Raw genomic sequence first — 18,360 nt, forward strand, 5'->3', positions numbered from 1 at the left:
TTTTTTTTTTTTTTCCTGCTTTTCAGAATATCTCAGGTTTTCAAACTGAAGCCAAGCTTGTTGGACTGGAACCAGTCAGCACCTATTCCATCAGCATAACTGCCTTTACTAAAGTTGGAAACGGCAATCAATATAGTAATGTAGTAAAATTCACAACTCAAGAATCAGGTTAGACATGGTTTTTGGATGCTAAAATGTTTGATTTTGTATATAACACTTTCCCCTTTCCTTTCTCAGTTTACATGACTAAGTATCAATATTTAATTGTTCACTCAAAGAAGCTGAATTTTAGTGCTTTCAGGCTAGACTGGGTCTTGTTGCTGCAATCAAATAGATATACATTTATGCATGTTTTTTCATTTTGGACCAAGGAAGTTGAAATAAAAGACTAGTTTAGGAGCAAAGTACACTACTAGATATATATGAAAATTACCTAATTCCTAGTACTACCTGAGATTTCTGGGAGTGGGAAAAAAAAGAGAAAAGCCATTAATCACTTTTAACTGGTTGATTCATATTTTCATGAAAAAAATCTATGATTTTTTTGTATATTGTACAAAATAGTATCACAATATATACAACTATGTATATTGTGACGTTTGAAGAGTACTAGTCAGTATGTAAGCTTGTATTGCTCCATAGTTCATCTGTGACATGTGGTAGGGCTATGAAGACTATGAAATACCATTGGCCTAATTAAACAACTTACCTGTGTGTCGTGACATGCCATAGCTCGATTTTGTGTGTTGAATAGTGTTCATATAGAACTGATTTAAAGATTTAATACTTCTCCTTCTCTCAACTGGAAGCACATGTTTTTAAAGGCATCTCTTCCTCACTCTATTTTTTTTTTAATTGATTAAGCACTTGATTCTGTGCTAGTCATTTCTTCCCTGTAGGTCTGGATGCATTTAGTGAATCCCTAAATTGAAATTGTAGACCACTCACTGATAATCATTTCACATTAATTTGTGAATATGTGATACTTTGTTTTCATGGCATGCCCCTAAGACATGCTTAGTAAATAGTATTTATAGTGGATAAAAGTGCACGTTCTGAAATCAGTGTCTGGATTTGAATCCAAGCTCTGCAGCTTACTAGTAAAACCTTGGCAAAGGCATATGACTCCTGAGCCTCTATATCTTTAACCAAAAAGAAACATATTTTAGCAGTAGCCACCCATAGCTGTTATGAAAAAATATTTGAAGAGATCCATATAAAGCACTTATTAGAGTGTTGGACACACAAGTACTCAAAAAATTTTACTGAATTCAACTATTCCCATAATTCAGATGAAGAAGCCATGATTCAGGCAGTGAGATGAAAAGGGCTGAGAAAATTAGTGAAAACACTGAACTGGAACATCAGCCTCTGACCTCTAGTGAAAAGTAGACGTGGCTGCAGGAAATGTGGGTCATGAATTAGTGACTCTATGGGAAACGCTGAACCCGTAAGGAAAAAAGAAACATTTGAACCACTTACACACATAGTACACTGATAAAGATTTGAGGCTAATCTTGTAGACAGTGTTCTGTAAACCTATAAATATATTTTACCAGTGAAATAAAATAATTCCATAAAACACTATGGCCTGATTGGTTAAATAAAATTTCCAACTTGAAGTGTTATAATATCTGCTGGTGAATGAATTGTTTTTAGGTTTATAGAGTCAGTAAAATGGATGCTCATAAAATCTAGGTTTATAATCTAAACTTAAGCACATTATCAACTGTCTCTTGTTCATTTACTTTTGAAAATAATGGTATATGTTTTTGAAAATAAGAAAGCAAATAATTAAACATATGCAACTGCCAGAACCTTGGATCAACAGAGGAATCATCTTTTCTTTAAATGCCACACACCCTCCCTAAGTTATTCTCCTTTAGTTCTGATGCCTTTATCTTACAGAGGATGAAGGATTTGTAAAGATAAGACAGAAATTTAGGTGAGAGGAGAGAACTGTAGGCAAGTCAAATATGACTTGAATGTTCTTTAAATAAATCTGCTTCCACATAATGACAGGTTTTTTTCTTTTTACTGCTTGTTGTTTGTAATCCACAAACTGACAATATGCAAATTTTCTTTACAGCATCCTCTTTTTCTTGTAACAAGATAAGCTATGCCAACATGAGGGGACATTTAGATAATCAGATATTTCCCTAGAAGTACCCACTCTCTGGGTCACTTTGGTGGGCCTGGGGTAGTTCTCTTTAACTCGGAGAAGGCAATGGCACCCCACTCCAGTACTCTTGCCTGGAAAATCCCATGGACGGAGAAGCCTGGTGGGCTGTAGATCTGCCAAATATAGTGCTTACTTCCAAGTAAATTCAAGGAAGTTCTAGAAAAAACTGGGATTGAATTAAAAACTGGGGCTGGTTTCCATCTTCAGTCTTTTTTTCTTTTTGTAAGTACTGAGGGATCAGGTCTTCACGATTTTTACAAAAAAAGTCATCTGAATATATAAGCAAAGTCCCAAATTTAGTTACATGTTCCTAGTACTGTTAGGCCACATAGGTGAGGCGCCTGCATCTACATCTATGTGTGCGTGCTTAGTTGTTCAGTCACTTCCGGCTCTTTGCGACCCTATGGACTGCAGCCCCCCAGGCCCCGCTGTCTGTGGGATCTTCCCATGGCAAGAATACTGGAGTGGGTTGCCATTTCCTTCTCCAGGGGATCTTCCTGACCCAGGGATGGAATTCGCGTCTCCTGCCTTGCGGGCAGATTCTTTACCCAATAAGCCACCTGGGGTGTTTTGCATTAGAAAGTTCCATCATAAAGTATGGCTAAGACTGCTCCTTCCCATTAAAAGATGAGTCGGGCAGGCTTCAACCACTGCCTGAACTTGAAGCTGGCTATCCAGTTGCTTCTGAGTATTTGAGGTTGTGTTGATGTTGGGCCTAGGAGAATATTCAGTGGTGGATTCAGTATTGTAAGGATTAACATAGTTACATAGAAAATGGCCCATTTGATTCAGTCCATGTTAAGAAGTTTCTGAGCGCATGTTGAAGGGCTCAGATGGTAAAGAATCTGCCTGCAGTGTGGGAGACCTGGGTTTGATCCCTGGGTGGGGAAGATCCCCTGGAGAAGGGAATGGCTATCCACTCCAGTACTCTTGCCTGGAGAATGCCATGGACAGAGAAGCCTGGAGGGCCACAGTCCATAGGGTTGCAAAGAGCTGGACATGGCTAAATGGCTAACACACTTTAAAGGTTGATATGTTACGTTTTCATTCTGTCTCTACTCCTAAACATGATTTTATCTAGCAATCCCATAATTAAATCGTTTATCTGTTACATGTATATAAATTTTAACTTTGGGCATTTGCTTATCTCTTAAGTTCCAGATGTTGTACAAAACATACAGTGTACGGCAACGAGCTGGCAGTCAGCTTCAGTGAAGTGGGATCCACCCAAAAAAGCAAACGGAATAATTACACATTATACGATAACAGTTGAAAGGAATGCTACAGACGTCTCTCCCCAAGATCACATGTATACATTCACGAAACTTCTTGCCAATACCTCTTATGTCTTTGAAATAAGAGCTTCAACCTCAGCTGGTGAAGGTAATGAAATGACCTGCAACATCAGCACGCCACCTGAGACAGGTAACTAACGTGTCACGAGGAATTGACCTGAAAAAGGGAACTGGCCTGCAACACATAACTGTTCCTGGACTGTGTTTCACGTTTGTCAATAACATTTGTCATCTTTAGAGCATATTTGCCCAAAACTATATAAGAAATATTAAAAAACAGAACACATACTTTTTTATCCCACATATACGTAAGGACCAGCTGCGTGGTGCATTGAACCACCTCCACAGCAATGGGAGATTGAAAGGAGGGAAAAAGAGAAAATCTTTTGTGTTTTACAAGTATGTATTTCTTATTATATGAACACCAAACATTGAATTATGTCTTATCATAATTTAAAATGGGGGATAAATATATAATGTCTTTTTTAAATGGATTTTTGTGGCATTCTTAATGCTTCCCTGAATTCCACAGTTGCGGTGTCAGCTCATTTTTTTCTATTTCCTTCTCTTTATAACAGCCTTCATCTTTATATTATTAGGATAAAGAAATCTAGGTCACTAAGCTCTAGTTTTCAAAGAAGAGAACTCTCATCCTCCCTAACAGTGATCCATCCTCTATCATAATCTCTTTCATCTTCTACCATCTCTAATGATTAGACTTCTTCGTATCAATGAAAGCCCGATTCCTTCCTGGTGATACCACTTCCCTGGAGGTCCTCCCTAGTGGGGACCTTGGGGGTTCACATAATTGTTGACCTCTGGCACATCTAGATCCTTTCTTGGAAATGTCTTTTAGCCCTTTCCTCCTTTTGAAATCAGCATCACCCAGTTTCCTTGACTTTTCTGTCTTCGAGGCTATACACTGCAGAGCTTCAGGACACAGTGTGACTTCTCTCTGATTTCAGCATCCAGGTCAGCCTCCTTTTCTTCTCATCCTTTAAAGAAACATTTCTTGAGACTTCAGGGTTTTCCCTGTTCATCTCAAAATATGTCATCGTGACTCACCTTCCAGGAGATGCCCTACTCTAAATGGACCTCACTGTTTGTTTTCACTGGATGCTGGCTGATGAACAGTGCTGGAGAAAAATGTAAATGGTTCTACCTTGCTGAGCTATTTTCTAACTCTCCCAACTGCCCTACAATCTGATATACGGTGTGTATATCCCTTGTTTGCACTTCATCAATTTTCCATAGTAAAATTCTGCTCTTACTCAGAATATAATCTACCCCCATTATCATCCATCTTTGACGTTCGTATTCATTTTACTAATAGCATCAAAGATTTTGATTTTCTTTCCTTCAAAATTTACCCATAGCTTTATTTATATCTCAAAATATCCTCCCTTGGGGATGTCACTGCCTTTCTGTTTTCAGGAATCTAGCTGCTCATTTTTGTTTCAAACTCATGTCTCCTCTAAAACGTAGCTCCATCAATTTGATCTACTTTCTCATACACTTTGTTTTCTTTCTCACTCTTTTGTGTGCATACACACACACCAACAATCCCACCAATTGTTAGAAAATTTCAACTGAGGCCCTGGTTGGTATATCAGCCCTAACTATATTCCAAGTGGAATTCATGAAATGTGGATTCTCCTTTTCTCCCTCACTTTTCTGTACCTGTTCTTTATAATCAATTGGGGACAAAGCCTCATATTTTTATGTGATTCTTTTTCCCACCTCTCCTACACATAATCAGGACTTATCAATTCAGTCTTTGCCATTTGCCCCTTCTTCTTCAACTTGACTGTCCCCATTTAATTTCAGACTTGCTGCTTCCTACAATAATACCCTAAAGTGGCCTTATCACCCATACTTATCCAGCCTGCTCATCAGGACCATCTTTCCTCCCACTTACTTTGATTGAATTGGCTCAATATACAATCTAGAACCTTTATGTGTTGGCTGTTGAATTTTGTTTCCTAAAGGATAAGAATTAAATGTACAGATTTTAAGAATCTGAAGCACAGAGGTGATAATGAAAATTGATGTGTGTAAGAGATGGCTCAGAATACTCCAGAAGTTTTACTTACTCTTGTATACAAGTCTTTAATGATATGCTAAGTATTAAGACTCAGAGAAGGCAATGGCACCCCACTCCAGTACTCTTGCCTGGAAAATCCCATGGACAGAGGAACCTGGTGGGCTGCAGTCCATGAGGTCGCAAAGAGTTGGACATGACTGAGCGACTTCACTTTCACTTTTCACTTTCATGCATTAGAGAAGGAAATGGCAACCCACTCCCGTGTTCTTGCCTGGAGAATCCCAGGGAGGGAGGAGCCTGGTGGGCTGCCGTCAATGGGGTCGCACAGACTCGGACACTACTGAAGCGATTCAGTAGCAGCAGCAGCAGCATTAAAACTACAGATTCCTGGACATCACCCTAGACTTGGCTGAATCTCTCAAGAGATGAAGCCTAACAATCTATACTTTTAAGCATCTCTCTGATGACTTTGTAAATTTGGGAGTGACTGGACCGGAAGACCTAGGGATTTTGATGGCAGGCGATATGTAGCAGAGAGGACAGGCAAACAGTGTCAGAGAGATCCAGAAAGGGGAGGCAGGTGTTTCCTCAGTGGGTGGGCAGCAGATCATCACCATACAGAGTCTGAGAGAAGGAAACATGTTCACAGCCAGGCAGGCGGTCTCCACCAGGGTGGTCTCGTACCAGGTAAAATGGTCCTGATCATTGGGCGGGAGGTGGGTCTGAGATAAAGGGCAGCAAAAGACAGGACAGAAATTCTGAGATAAATGAGAGGTCTGAGACTCAGAAAACAAGACAGAGCACTCATTATTATTATTGATCCCACTGGTACTCCAGATGGCTGTGCAGTCACAGGAATGAAGCAGAAGTGCAATGAAAAGAGACACACAATCAAAGTATGTACACTTGATGTAGAGCCGCCTGAACTTAAGGATGGGTCTTTGTACAAAAAGAAATCCTTTAATTAAAGATTTCAATTAGATTTTAACTCAGGATTAAAAGACCACATGAATGGAGGTTGCTGGAATTCTAAACCAATGAATTAGGCAGGTATTAGACATATTGTACTAAGTATTCTGTGCTCCCTCCCTTGTCATTAAAGATAGTGTTTCTCAAAGTTTGGACTTCCAACTCCCTGCATCAGGACACACCTGTACATCCCTGAGGCCCCTACTCTAGACCTATGGGATCAGAGTTTAGAAAATAAAATTCACAAATCTTCGTTTAAACAAGATAGGTGGATGAGACAGTGCTGAAATTTGAGAACCATTCTATTCCACTGTATATGTATACTCTTTGCTTGTGGAGACTGTCTTACTTGTCTTTGTTTTACTAACAGTTCAGAGCAGAGAGACATGGGCATTCTAGGCACTCAGATTTTTGTAAAAGAAAGAAATGAATTGTGTTCTCATGAAATTCATGATTTTCTATAAAGGTTTTACTCCAGTCTGATACATTATGTCCACATTTCCATCAGGCAAAAGTATAGATATTTTCTCCACAGTAAATGTGAAAGTTTCTTTCAATTAAGGAGAGTCATTCATGTGAAATATGAGTATTGCTGCTTCAAAAATATTTAAATAATTTGTCTTTGAAATTAATTTACAGATCTAATATGTAATTGTATTTATGATTACAATTTTTATGAGGTAAATAATTTACTTTTATCTGGGTTCACATGAATTGTTTGTAGATGAGACATTAGTAAGAACTAGAGATTCATTGTTCAGAATGGAAGCAGTTTTATAGCTGTTGCAAACTTCTAATTTATGGTGGTCTAAGATTAGTCACAGTGTAAAATCAGCTCTGAGTCATTGACTTTGTACTTATTTTTGACATGAAGTAAAATCAAATTTGCCTCACACCCTTGTTGCCTAGTGTTTGACCTTAACATTCCTTCCAGAGATTATTGGGTAATTTTCTCAGTGTAAACTTGGTGATATCTGGGCACAGTTAAACATGCTTCATGATGATTGAATTTATGAGCAGATTAGTGTTCAGTGTCTAAACTGGTTCCATTGTCACAGTCAAACATGTTGAAATAGGGCATATATAGATGAAGGCAGCCAAACCTGGTGATTTTAACAGTGTTTTGTGTCCGAATATATTATATTTACCAATAAAAATATTATAGCAAGTTCATGTGGATACAAGACTTAACTTTTAAAATCTCAAATTGGTTCAAAATGCTTACTCTTCTCCATATTAGCTTCAAATCTTAGTAAATATGGTTTTTTACTATTGAGTTTGAAAAGTTCTTTTTGCTGGAAGTTAGTTTTACAGTTTGGATTTATTCAAAGGTCTTCCAAGTTCAGTAATTTAGAATCCAAGAGGAAAAGAAGTTATATTCCTTGGATGCCCAAAACTTAGTAGAGTTCAGTTCAGTCACTCAATCGTGTCCAACTCTTTGCAACCCCATGAATCGCAGCACGCCAGGCCTCCCTGTCCATCATCATCCTTGGTCGTTCCCTTCTCCTCCTGCCCCCAATCCCTCCCAGCATCAGAGTCTTTTCCAATGAATCAACTCTTTGCATGAGGTGGCCAAAGTACTGGAGTTTCAGCTTCAGCATCATTCCCTCCAAAGAAATCCCAGAGTTGATCTCCTTCAGAATGGACTGGTTGGATCTCCTTGCAGTTCAAAGGGCTTTCAAGAGTCTTCTCCAACACCACAGTTCAAAAGCATCAATTCTTTGGCGCTCAGCCTTCTTCACAGTCCAACTCTCACATCCATACACGACCACAGGAAAAACCATAGCCTTGACTAGACGGACCTTAGTCGGCAAAGTAATGTCTCTGCTTTTGAATATGCTATCTAGGTTGGTCATAACTTTTCTTCCAAGGAGTAAGTGTCTTTTAATTTCATGGCTGCAGTCACCATCTGCGGTTTTGGGTTTTGGAGCCCAAAAACATAAAGTCTGACACTGTTCCCACTGTTTCCCTGTCGAATTCCCATGAATTGATGGGACCGGATGCCATGATCTTCATTTTCTGAATGTTGAGCTTTAAGCCAACTTTTTCACTCTCCTCTTTCACTTTCATCAAGAGGCTCTTTAGCTCCTCTTCACTTTCTGCCATAAGGGTGGTGTCATCCGCATGGAAAGTGAAATATGCAGTTGTGGTTTTCAGGGTGTTCTTTTCAGCAGTGATTTATTTTTTTGTTTCCCTTTTAAAATTGTGTTTGTTTATTTTGGGCTGTGCTGGGTCTTTGCTGCTGTCCCTGGGCTACCTCTAGTTACAGTGGGCAAGGACATCTCTTCTTGTGGAGACAGGCTCTAGGACGTGTAGGCTTCAGTATTTTCCATGCATGGGCTTATTTGGCCCACAGCATGTGGGATCTTCCTGGACCAGGAATCGAACCCATGTTCCCTGTGTTGGCAGGTGGATTTTTTACCACTGGGCCACCAAGGAAGTCTCAGCAGTGATTTCTTTACTAGTTTTTAATAGTAGGTATTAGGTAGGAAACTTATGACCAACCTAGATAGCATATTGAAAAGCAGAGACATTCCTTTGCCCACAAAGGTCCGTCTAGTCAAGGCTATGTTTTTTCCAGTGGTCATATATGGATGTGAGAGTTAGACTGTGAAGAAAGCTGAGCGCTGAAGAATTGATGCTTTTGAACTGTGATGTTGGAGAAGACTCTTGAGAGTCCCTTGGACTGCGAGGAGATCCAACCAGTCCATCCTAAAGGAGATCAGTCCTAGGTGTTCTTTGGAAGGACTGATGCTGAAGCTGAAACTCCAATACTTTGGCCACCTCATGCGAAGAGTTTACTCATTGGAAAGGACCCTGATGGGAGGGATTGGAGGCAGGAGGAGAAGGGGACAACAGAGGATGAGATGGCTGGATGGCATCACTAACTCGATGGATGTGAGTTTGAGTGAACTCCAGGAGTTGATGATGGACAGGGAGGCCTGGCGTGCTGCAATTCATGGGGTCGCAAAGAGTCGGACACGACTGAGCGACTGAACTGAACTGATTAGTTACCTAGAGGAAGTCCACTGAGCTTTCACATATTTAAGTGGATCAGCATTGAATAGGAAAGTTTAATTTCCCTGTTTTCCCCTTCTATTCTTGGTTCTTTCAAATATCCCTGTACTGCTTAATAGCATACATGTGAACTGTCTGTCCCCTTACGCAATGCCATGACCACCATTCACCTAAGAACTCTTTAAGAAATGTGTTTTTATTTACTTTCTTTGGTAGCTTATTTTGTGGATTTCTCTGAGCAGTGTCAAGATGACTGAGAAAAGTGTGATTATGACTAAATCTGACTTCCATTTACCAGCTTTTTTAAAAAGTGAAATATTTATACAATAGAGAAGAAATCAGACCATTCTTAAGTACCAGTTAGTAGAGTGAATGTGGGTGGTAAAAGTGTTGCAAATTAATGTGCTAATTCAAAAGTTTACTTTTTCCATTATCTGCATCCCACTGACATCACTCTCCTCAGATGAGGTGAGAAGTCAAACATGCAGGGAAATTGTGTGATCCTGTTTGTTCTTAAGCAAGTGAATTGCCACATTCTACTTACCAGTCAGTAATTGCAGAAAGCACAAAAGCCATTATAATTGCTTGTCACAGATCAAAGAGAAATAGCTACTATTATTGCTACTTTAATTGAAGTTCAAATGCTTTACAATATATTTCATACAGACCTAAATAGGATTCAGTTCAGTTCAGTTGCTCAGTCATGTCCAACTCTTTGCAACCCCATGAACTGCAGCACGCCAGGCCTTCCTGTCCATCACCAACTCCCAGGGTCCACCCAAACTCATGTCCATTGTGTCAGTGATGCCATCCAATCATCTCATCCTCTGCATCCCCTTCTCCTCCTGCCTTTGATCTTTCCCAGCATCAGGGTCTTTTCCAATGAGTCAGCTCTTCACATCAGGTGGCCAAAGTATTGGAGTTTCAGCTTCAACATCAGTCCTTCCAGTGAACACCCGGGACTGATCTCCTTTAGGATGGACTGGTTGGATCTCCTCGCAGTCCAAGGGACTCTCAAGAGTCTTCTCCAACACCACAGTTCAAAAGCATCAATTCTTTGGTGCTCAGCTTTCTTTATGTTCCAAATCTCACATCCATACATGACTACTGGAAAAACCCTAGCCTTGACTAGACAGACCTTTGTTGACAAAGTAATGTCTCTGTTTATGAATATGCTGTCTAGGTTGGTCATAACTTTCCTTCCAAGGAGTAACCGTCTTTTAATTTCATGGCTGCAGTCACCATCTGCAGTGATTTTGGAGCCCAGAAAACTAGGGTCAGCCACTGTTCTACTATTTACTCATCTATTTGCCACGAAGTGATGGGATCTGGTGCCATGATCTTAGTTTTCTGAATGTTGAGCTTTAAGCCAACCTTTTCACTTTCCTCTTTCACTTTCATCAAGAGGCTCTTTAGTAGTTCTTCACTTTCTGCCATAAGGGTGGTGTCATCTCCATATCTGAGGTTATTGATATGTCTCCTGGCAGCCTTGATTCCAGCTTGTGTTTCTTCCAGCCCAGCATTTCTCATGATGTACTCTGCATATAAGTTAAATAAGCAGGGTGACAATATACAGCCTTGACGTACTCCTTTACCTATTTGGAACCAATCTGTTGTTCCATGTCCAGTTCTAACTGTTGCTTCCTAACCTGCATACAGGTTTCTCAAGAGGCAGTTCAGGTAGTCTGGTATTCCCATCTCTTTCAGAATTTTCCACAGTTTATTGTGATCCACACAGTCAAAGGCTTTGGCATAGCCAATAAAGAAGAAATAGATGTTTTTCTGGAACTCTCTTGCTTTATCGATGATCCAGCAGATGTTGGCCATTTGATCTCTGGTTCCTCTGCTTTTTCTAAATATGATACTTTCCTTAAAAGTGAGCATGAGATGAAAAGTATCCTTTATATTTATGGTGTGTTGGATATTTGACCAATATATTACTGATTTAATGCTTACTATGCCCAGGCTTCCCTCATAGCTCAGTCGATAAAGAATCTGACACAGTGCAGGAGACCCCGGTTTGATTTCTGGGTTAGGAAAATCCCCTGAAGAAGGAAATGACAACCTACTCCATATTCTTGCCTGGAGAATCCCATGGATAGAGGAGCCTGGCAGGCTATAGTCCATGAGGTTACAAGAGTCAGACATAACTTAGCATCTAAACCACCACCACCACCATGCCCAGGCTCTGTGTTTGTGGTTCAAGACCTGTTTGAATCCCAAATGGAATTGGTGATCTCAAATCTGTAGGTCCAAATAACTCTGCTGCTGCTAAGTCACTTCAGTCGTGTCCGACTCTGTGTAACCCCATAGAACGCAGCCCGCCAGGCTCCCCCGTCCCTGGGCTTCTCCATGCAAGAGCACTGGAGTGGGTTGCCATTTCCTTCTCCAATGCATGAAAGTGAAAAGTGAAAGTGAAGTCACTCAATCGTCCTGACTCTTAGCGACCCCATGGACTGCAGCCTACCAGGCTCCTCCATCCATGGCAGTTTCCAGGCAAGAGTCCTGGAGTGGGTCGCCAGTGCCTTCTCTGCCAAATAACTCTACCATATTGTAAAAACACATTTAGTAAATATACAGCAATTAAACACAAACCTTCAATTGTATGGGTTGAATTGTGTGGACTGAAGAATCAAATAGGAATTCAGGAGAAGCACATTTTATTGAGGGTTGTAATGAAAAAGTGGAACAGCAATTGGATATTACTCATTGGTAGCTTCAAAACTGCTTTATAGGAGAAGTTTAGATGCTGTAACCTAGTTAGAAGATGATGATATGTTTTTGAATTTTAGAATTGCATAATCAGGTACTAATCTAATGTTTACTTAGGTTGCCTGATATAGATCAATAAACTAGCTAACTTTTCTAAATATTCTTTATTGTTGCTCCTCAGTATGCTTGAGAAATTGTCAGTTGTACATATCAAAAAAAATTCTTTTCATTAAAGCAGTCTTAGATGGTGGAGTTTAGGGAGATCTGAAGTAGAATAAAGGATTGTAATACAAGGGATCAGGCTGAGATGGAAGCCTATATAGACAGTGTTGTATTGAAGAGGAGAAGAAGTAAGATCAAATAACTCAAGTGGACCTTACTCTGCTTTGTGTAATCGTAGCAGAAGTTTGAATTCAATATTATGGAAAAATGGGAACTTTACTAAATTTAGAGTAGGAAGCAACATACATTGACTCTGAAAACAGTGATGCTTTTTTGGCCATTTCCTAAACACTGCAGTAATCTCTTTAGACAGAGAAAGATTTGTTCATTACAAATAACTTACTGAATCTCCAAAATCATGAAGAATAACATTCACAATCATTTTATTTTATTTTATTTTTTTTAGTTTTTTATTTTTTAAATTTTAAAATCTTTAATTCTTACATGCATTCCCAAACATGAACCCCCCTCCCACCTCCCTCCCCATAACATCTTTCTGGGTCATCCCCATGCACCAGCCCCAAGCATGCTGCATCCTGCGTCAGACATAGACTGGCGATTCAATTCACATGATAGTATACATGTTAGAATGTCATTCTCCCAAATCATCCCACCCTCTCCCTCTCCCTCTGAGTCCAAAAGTCCGTTATACACATCTGTGTCTCTTTCCCTGTCTTGCATACAGGGTCGTCATTGCCATCTTCCTAAATTCCATATATATGTGTTAGTATACTGTATTGGTGTTTTTCTTTCTGGCTTACTTCACTCTGTATAATCGGCTCCAGTTTCATCCATCTCATCAGAACTGATTCAAATGAATTCTTTTTAATGGCTGAGTAATACTCCATTGTGTATATGTACCACAGCTTTCTTATCCATTCATCTGCTGATGGACATCTAGGTTGTTTCCATGTCCTGGCTATTATCAACAGTGCTGCGATGAACATTGGGGTACATGTGTCTCTTTCAATTCTGGTTTCCTCGGTGTGTATGCCCAGAAGTGGGATTGCTGGGTCATAAGGTAGTTCTATTTGCAATTTTTTAAGGAATCTCCACACTGTTTTCCATAGTGGCTGTACTAGTTTGCATTCCCACCAACAGTGTAGGAGGGTTCCCTTTTCTCCACACCCTCGCCAGCATTTATTGCTTGCAGATTTTTGGATCGCAGCCATTCTGACTGGTGTGAAGTGGTACCTCATTGTGGTTTTGATTTGCATTTTTCTAATAATGAGTGATGTTGAGCATCTTTTCATGTGTTATTCACAATCATTTTAATGGCCCATAAGGTCCTTTTACAACCCAGTGTTCTCTTCCTTTTGAACTGTGGTGTTGGAGGAGACTCTTGAGAATCCATTGGACTGCAAGGAGATCCAACCAGTCCATTCTAAAAGAGATCAGTCCTGGGTATTCATTGGAAGGACTGATGCTGAAGCTGAAACTGCAATACTTTGGCCACCTCACGTGAAGATTTGACTCACTGGAAAAGGCCCTGATGCTGGGAGGGATTGGGGGCAAGAGGAAAAGGGGCGACAGAGGGTGAGATGGCTGGATGGCATCACTGACTCGATGGACATGAGTTTGAGCGAACTCCAGGAGTTGGTGATGGACAGAGAGGCCTGGCGTGCTGCGATTCATGGGGTCGCAGAGTTGGACATGACTGAACTGAACTGATTCTCTTCCTAAGTAATGTATGTGTCTCCCCCTTCATCTTTTGAAGGTGAAAGTGAAAGTCACTCAGTCGTGTCCAGCTGTCTGTGACCCCATGGACTATACTGTCCATGGAATTCTCCATGCCAGAATACTGGAGTGGGTAGCCTTTCCCTTCTTCAGAGGATCTTCCCAACCCAGGGATCTAATCCAAGTCCCCCGCAATGCAGGCAGATTCTTTACAAGCTGAGCCACAAAGAAAGCCCAAGAAAACTGGAGTGGATAGCCTATCCCTTCTCCAGTGGATCTTCCCGACCCAGGGATCGAACCAGGGTCTCCTGCATTGCAGGTGGATTCTTTACCAACTGAGCTATGAGGGAAACCCCTCATCTTTTGAAATTTACCCTCAGATGCTACAGCTTCAAAGAGGACCTGACTTACTTATGATTGCACCTCTTCCCAGCTAGAATTTTCTGTGCTCTCCTGCTTTACTTTGTGTGTGCCATTGTCTATGGGTGTCTGTCCTCACTACACTGCATGCTCCATGAGAACAAGAATTTTCCTTTGTGCAGTTCACATGTATTTTCAGTGCCCGGAAATGTGTCTGGCATATAGGGATACTCAATAATTATGTATTATGAAAGAATGAATGAAACAATCAATATATAGGCCTAGAAGAGAGAGAGAGACATGGTGAATACTCAATATCCATACTTTAGGTGCCTTAAGCAGAAAATTTCAGCCACAAAATATTTTTAGAAAATTATGTGGTAGATCTTTACAAAAGGCATGTCTTCTGTGATATATTTTTAGTTTAGCTTTTTATTTTGAGATAGTTATAGATTCACATGCATATATGAAAAAATAATATAGAGAAATCCCATGTTTCCTTTATTTAGTTTCTCCCAATGGGAAAATCTCATAAAACTATAGTACAGTATCACAGTTACCTTATTTATATCAATGCAATCAATATAGGGAATATTTCAATGAGGATAATTTTTCCTGTTGCCTTTTTATGGCCACACTCAACTCCTGTCTACCTTCCTTGTCCTTCTCATCTTAACCCTCAGACAACTACTAATTTCTTCTCTATTTTCTGTAATATTGTCATTTCAAGAATGCTATATAAAATTATTTTGTAATGATTCATATGTTCATGTAATTTTCTTTGTCGGATTATTAATATGATGGATTACATTGATTGATTTTCTAATACTGAACAAGCCTTTGGTCTTTGGAGTCAACCCCACTTGATTTTGGTGTACTTTTTTCTTTATTACTAATTTCTTTTTGCTAATAGTTTAAGAATTTTTGCATCTATATTCAAGAGGGATATTGATCTGTAGAACTGTGGAGGTTTTTTTTTTTCACTGTCTTTGTTTAGTTTGGGTATCAGGTGGTATCAGTTAGCCTCATGGAATGAGCTTGGGAATATTGCTTCCTCTGTAGTTTTTGGAATAAGTGTTAACTCTTCTGTAAATATTTGATAGAATTCTCCTGTGAAGCCATCTGATCCTGGACTTTTATTTGTTGGGAGTTTTTTAAAATTACAGTTTCCATTTCAGTATTTGTAATTGAAAAAGTTTTAGTCACTCAATTGTGTCTGACTTAGTTGCTCAGTCGTGTCTGACTCTTTGAGAGCCCATCGACTTACCCACCAGGCTCCTCTGTCTATGGAAATCTCCAGGCAAGAACACTGGAATGGGTAGTATTCCCTTATCCAGGGGATCTTCCTGACTGAGGAATTGAACCCAGGTCTCCTGCATTGGACGGAGGAGCCTGGAAGGCTGCAGTCCATGGGGTCGCTGAGGGTCTGAGGTCACTGAGTGACTTCACTTTCACTTTTCACTTTCATGCATTGGAGAAGGAAATGGTAACTCACTCCAGTGTTCTTGCCTGGAGAATCCCAGGGACGGGGGAGCCTGGTGGGCTGCCCTCTATGGGGTCGCACAGAGTCGGACACGACTGAAGTGACTTAGCAGCAGCAGCAGCTCCTGCCTTGCAGGGAGATTCTTTACCATTTCAGCCACCAGGGAAGCCCACTTGTGATTAATCTGTTCTTATTTTCTATTTCTTCCTGATTCAGTCTTGAAAGATTGTACCTTTCTAAGAATTTGTACATTTCTCCCAGGTTGACCATTTTATTGGCGTGTGGTTGCTTGTAGTAGTCTCTCATGATCCTTTGTATTTCTGTGTTGTCCATTTAACTTCCCCTTTTTTGTTTCTAATTTTATTGATCTGAGTCCTCTCCCTTTTTTTGTGTGATCCATCTCACTGTCTTTGTCTAGTTTCAGTATCAGGGAATACTAGCTTAATAATGGACGAGGAAATGGCAACCCATTCCAGTACTCTTGCCTGGAAAATCCCATGGACGGAGGAGCCTGGTGGGCTGCAGTCCATAGGGTCGCTAAGAGTCGGACACGACTGAGCAACTTCACTTTCACGTTTCACTTTCAAGCATTGGAGAAGGAAATGGCAACCCACTCCAGTGTTCTTGCCTGGAGAATCCCAGGCACGGGGGAGCCTGGTGGGCTACCGTCTATGGAGTCGCACAGAGTCGGACACGACTGAAGCAACTTAGCAGCAGCAGCTTAATAATACAAACCTCTTCTAATTTCTGGAACAGATTGTGTGCGTGTGTAGTCACTTCAGTCATGTCCAACTCTTTGTGACTCTGTTCTCACCAGGCTCCTCTGTCCATGAAGTTTTCCAGACAGGAATAATGGAGTGGGTTGCCATTTTCTTCTCCATGGGATCTTCCTGACTCAGGGGTCAAACCCTCTCATCTCTTAAGTCTCCTGCATTGGCAGGCGGGTTATTAACCACTAGCGCCCCCTGGGAATTCTTTAAATATTTGGCAGAGTTCTTTAGTGGAACCATCTAGGCATGGATATATCTTTTTGAGGAGTTTTGAAATTAAGTTTAAGGCTCTCAGGATGCAAAATGGGAGCTGAAATGTATATCAAATCAGTTGTAAAAAGTGGTACTTCTAAATAATACATTTGTCAAAAAGAAAAGAGAAAAAATACAGTAAACTAAAATGTGTTGAATTGATGTGAAATGAAAACACAGTATATCAAAATGTGTGAAACAGTTAAAACAGTGAAGAGGGAAATTCCTATCACTAAATGCATACATTGGAAAAGAAGAAACATCTCAGATTAATAATGTAACCCTCCCCCACCCCCGCCCAACTAGAGTCTAGAAAAAGAAAAGGAAGATCTCCTGAAGGATGTGAATAATAAAACCAAAAACAAAATCAATGAAATAAAAAACAGAAAGCAAAAGGAGAAATCAGTTAAACAAAGAACTGGTTCTTTGGAAAGATGAAATTGACAGGCTTCTAGTGAGCCCAAGAAAGGAAAAAAGAAGTCACAGATTACCAATATTTAGGAATGAGATCATTACGGACACTGCAGACATCAAAAGGATGATAAGAGGATAATACCAACAATGTTACACCTTGGATGAAATGAACTTACTCTTTAAAATCACAATGACCACAGCTCAGCTAACATGAATTATTAATAGATGCTTTGAATAGTCCTATAACTCCTAGGGGTATTAAATTTGTGATGGTTTCCTTTGATAGCATTCTGGTAGAGAAAATGAGAGCACCTCTCCATCACTGCTAGTTGTGGGGAGAAATCCAAGTTTCCCATTTGGTCTTCTGTTCACACCCAAGGGGAGGATGCTGGGTGAGCATGAGAAAGAGGGTTGCCCACTAGGCTTCCACCAACAAGAGTAGGAGTGCCTCATAACTGCTTTCCCCATATTCTCCACTGACACAGTGGACGGATCTTATTCCCTCTGGAAAGGGTGAAAGCTCTGGCTTGCTATTTTTGCCTCACTCTATCAAGAATGGTGGGGATTACTGCCTAGTGAAGGGAGAAGACTAGTTTCTTCATTTGGCCTTTGTTGTCATGGGAGGAAGAGGGACCACAGCCTTTTTCTGTAGTTTTTGGGTAGAGCTGTTATTGTCTAAATGTTTCCTATCTTGCCCAGGCTTCACTGTTTTGTTTTTTGTTTGTTTGTTTGTTTCTGTTAGAGGGAGCAAGCTTTTACTGAGGCTTTTTCAGTCTGAGCTGGGTGCAATTGGAGATTGCTGGCTTTGGGGATATATGTGGCAAAAAGGAAGACCCAGGGAGCTCACTGCTGTTCCTTGGGTCCTGAGTTCCCTAGTTGCTTTGCCATCTCACCACCTTTCAGAATCTTATGTTTGTTTTATATTTAATGCCCATGGTTTTAGTTGTACTTTGTGGAGGGAA

The 18,360-nt window shown here is 40.3% G+C and overlaps 1 protein-coding gene across 1 annotated transcript in view; it reads left to right on the plus strand.

Annotated features, from left to right (window-relative positions):
* The window catches only part of PTPRQ (protein tyrosine phosphatase receptor type Q), a 304,390-nt gene that overhangs the window by 150,829 nt on the left and 135,201 nt on the right, over nt 1-18,360 (plus strand). The window contains exons 42-43 of the mRNA XM_060412482.1: nt 27-168; nt 3,338-3,607. Coding sequence (XP_060268465.1) covers nt 27-168; nt 3,338-3,607 — 412 coding nt within the window. The remainder of the gene's footprint in view (nt 1-26; nt 169-3,337; nt 3,608-18,360) is intronic.

This window comes from Ovis aries, chromosome 3 (assembly GCF_016772045.2).
Source record: "Ovis aries strain OAR_USU_Benz2616 breed Rambouillet chromosome 3, ARS-UI_Ramb_v3.0, whole genome shotgun sequence".
NCBI lineage: Eukaryota > Metazoa > Chordata > Mammalia > Artiodactyla > Bovidae > Ovis > Ovis aries.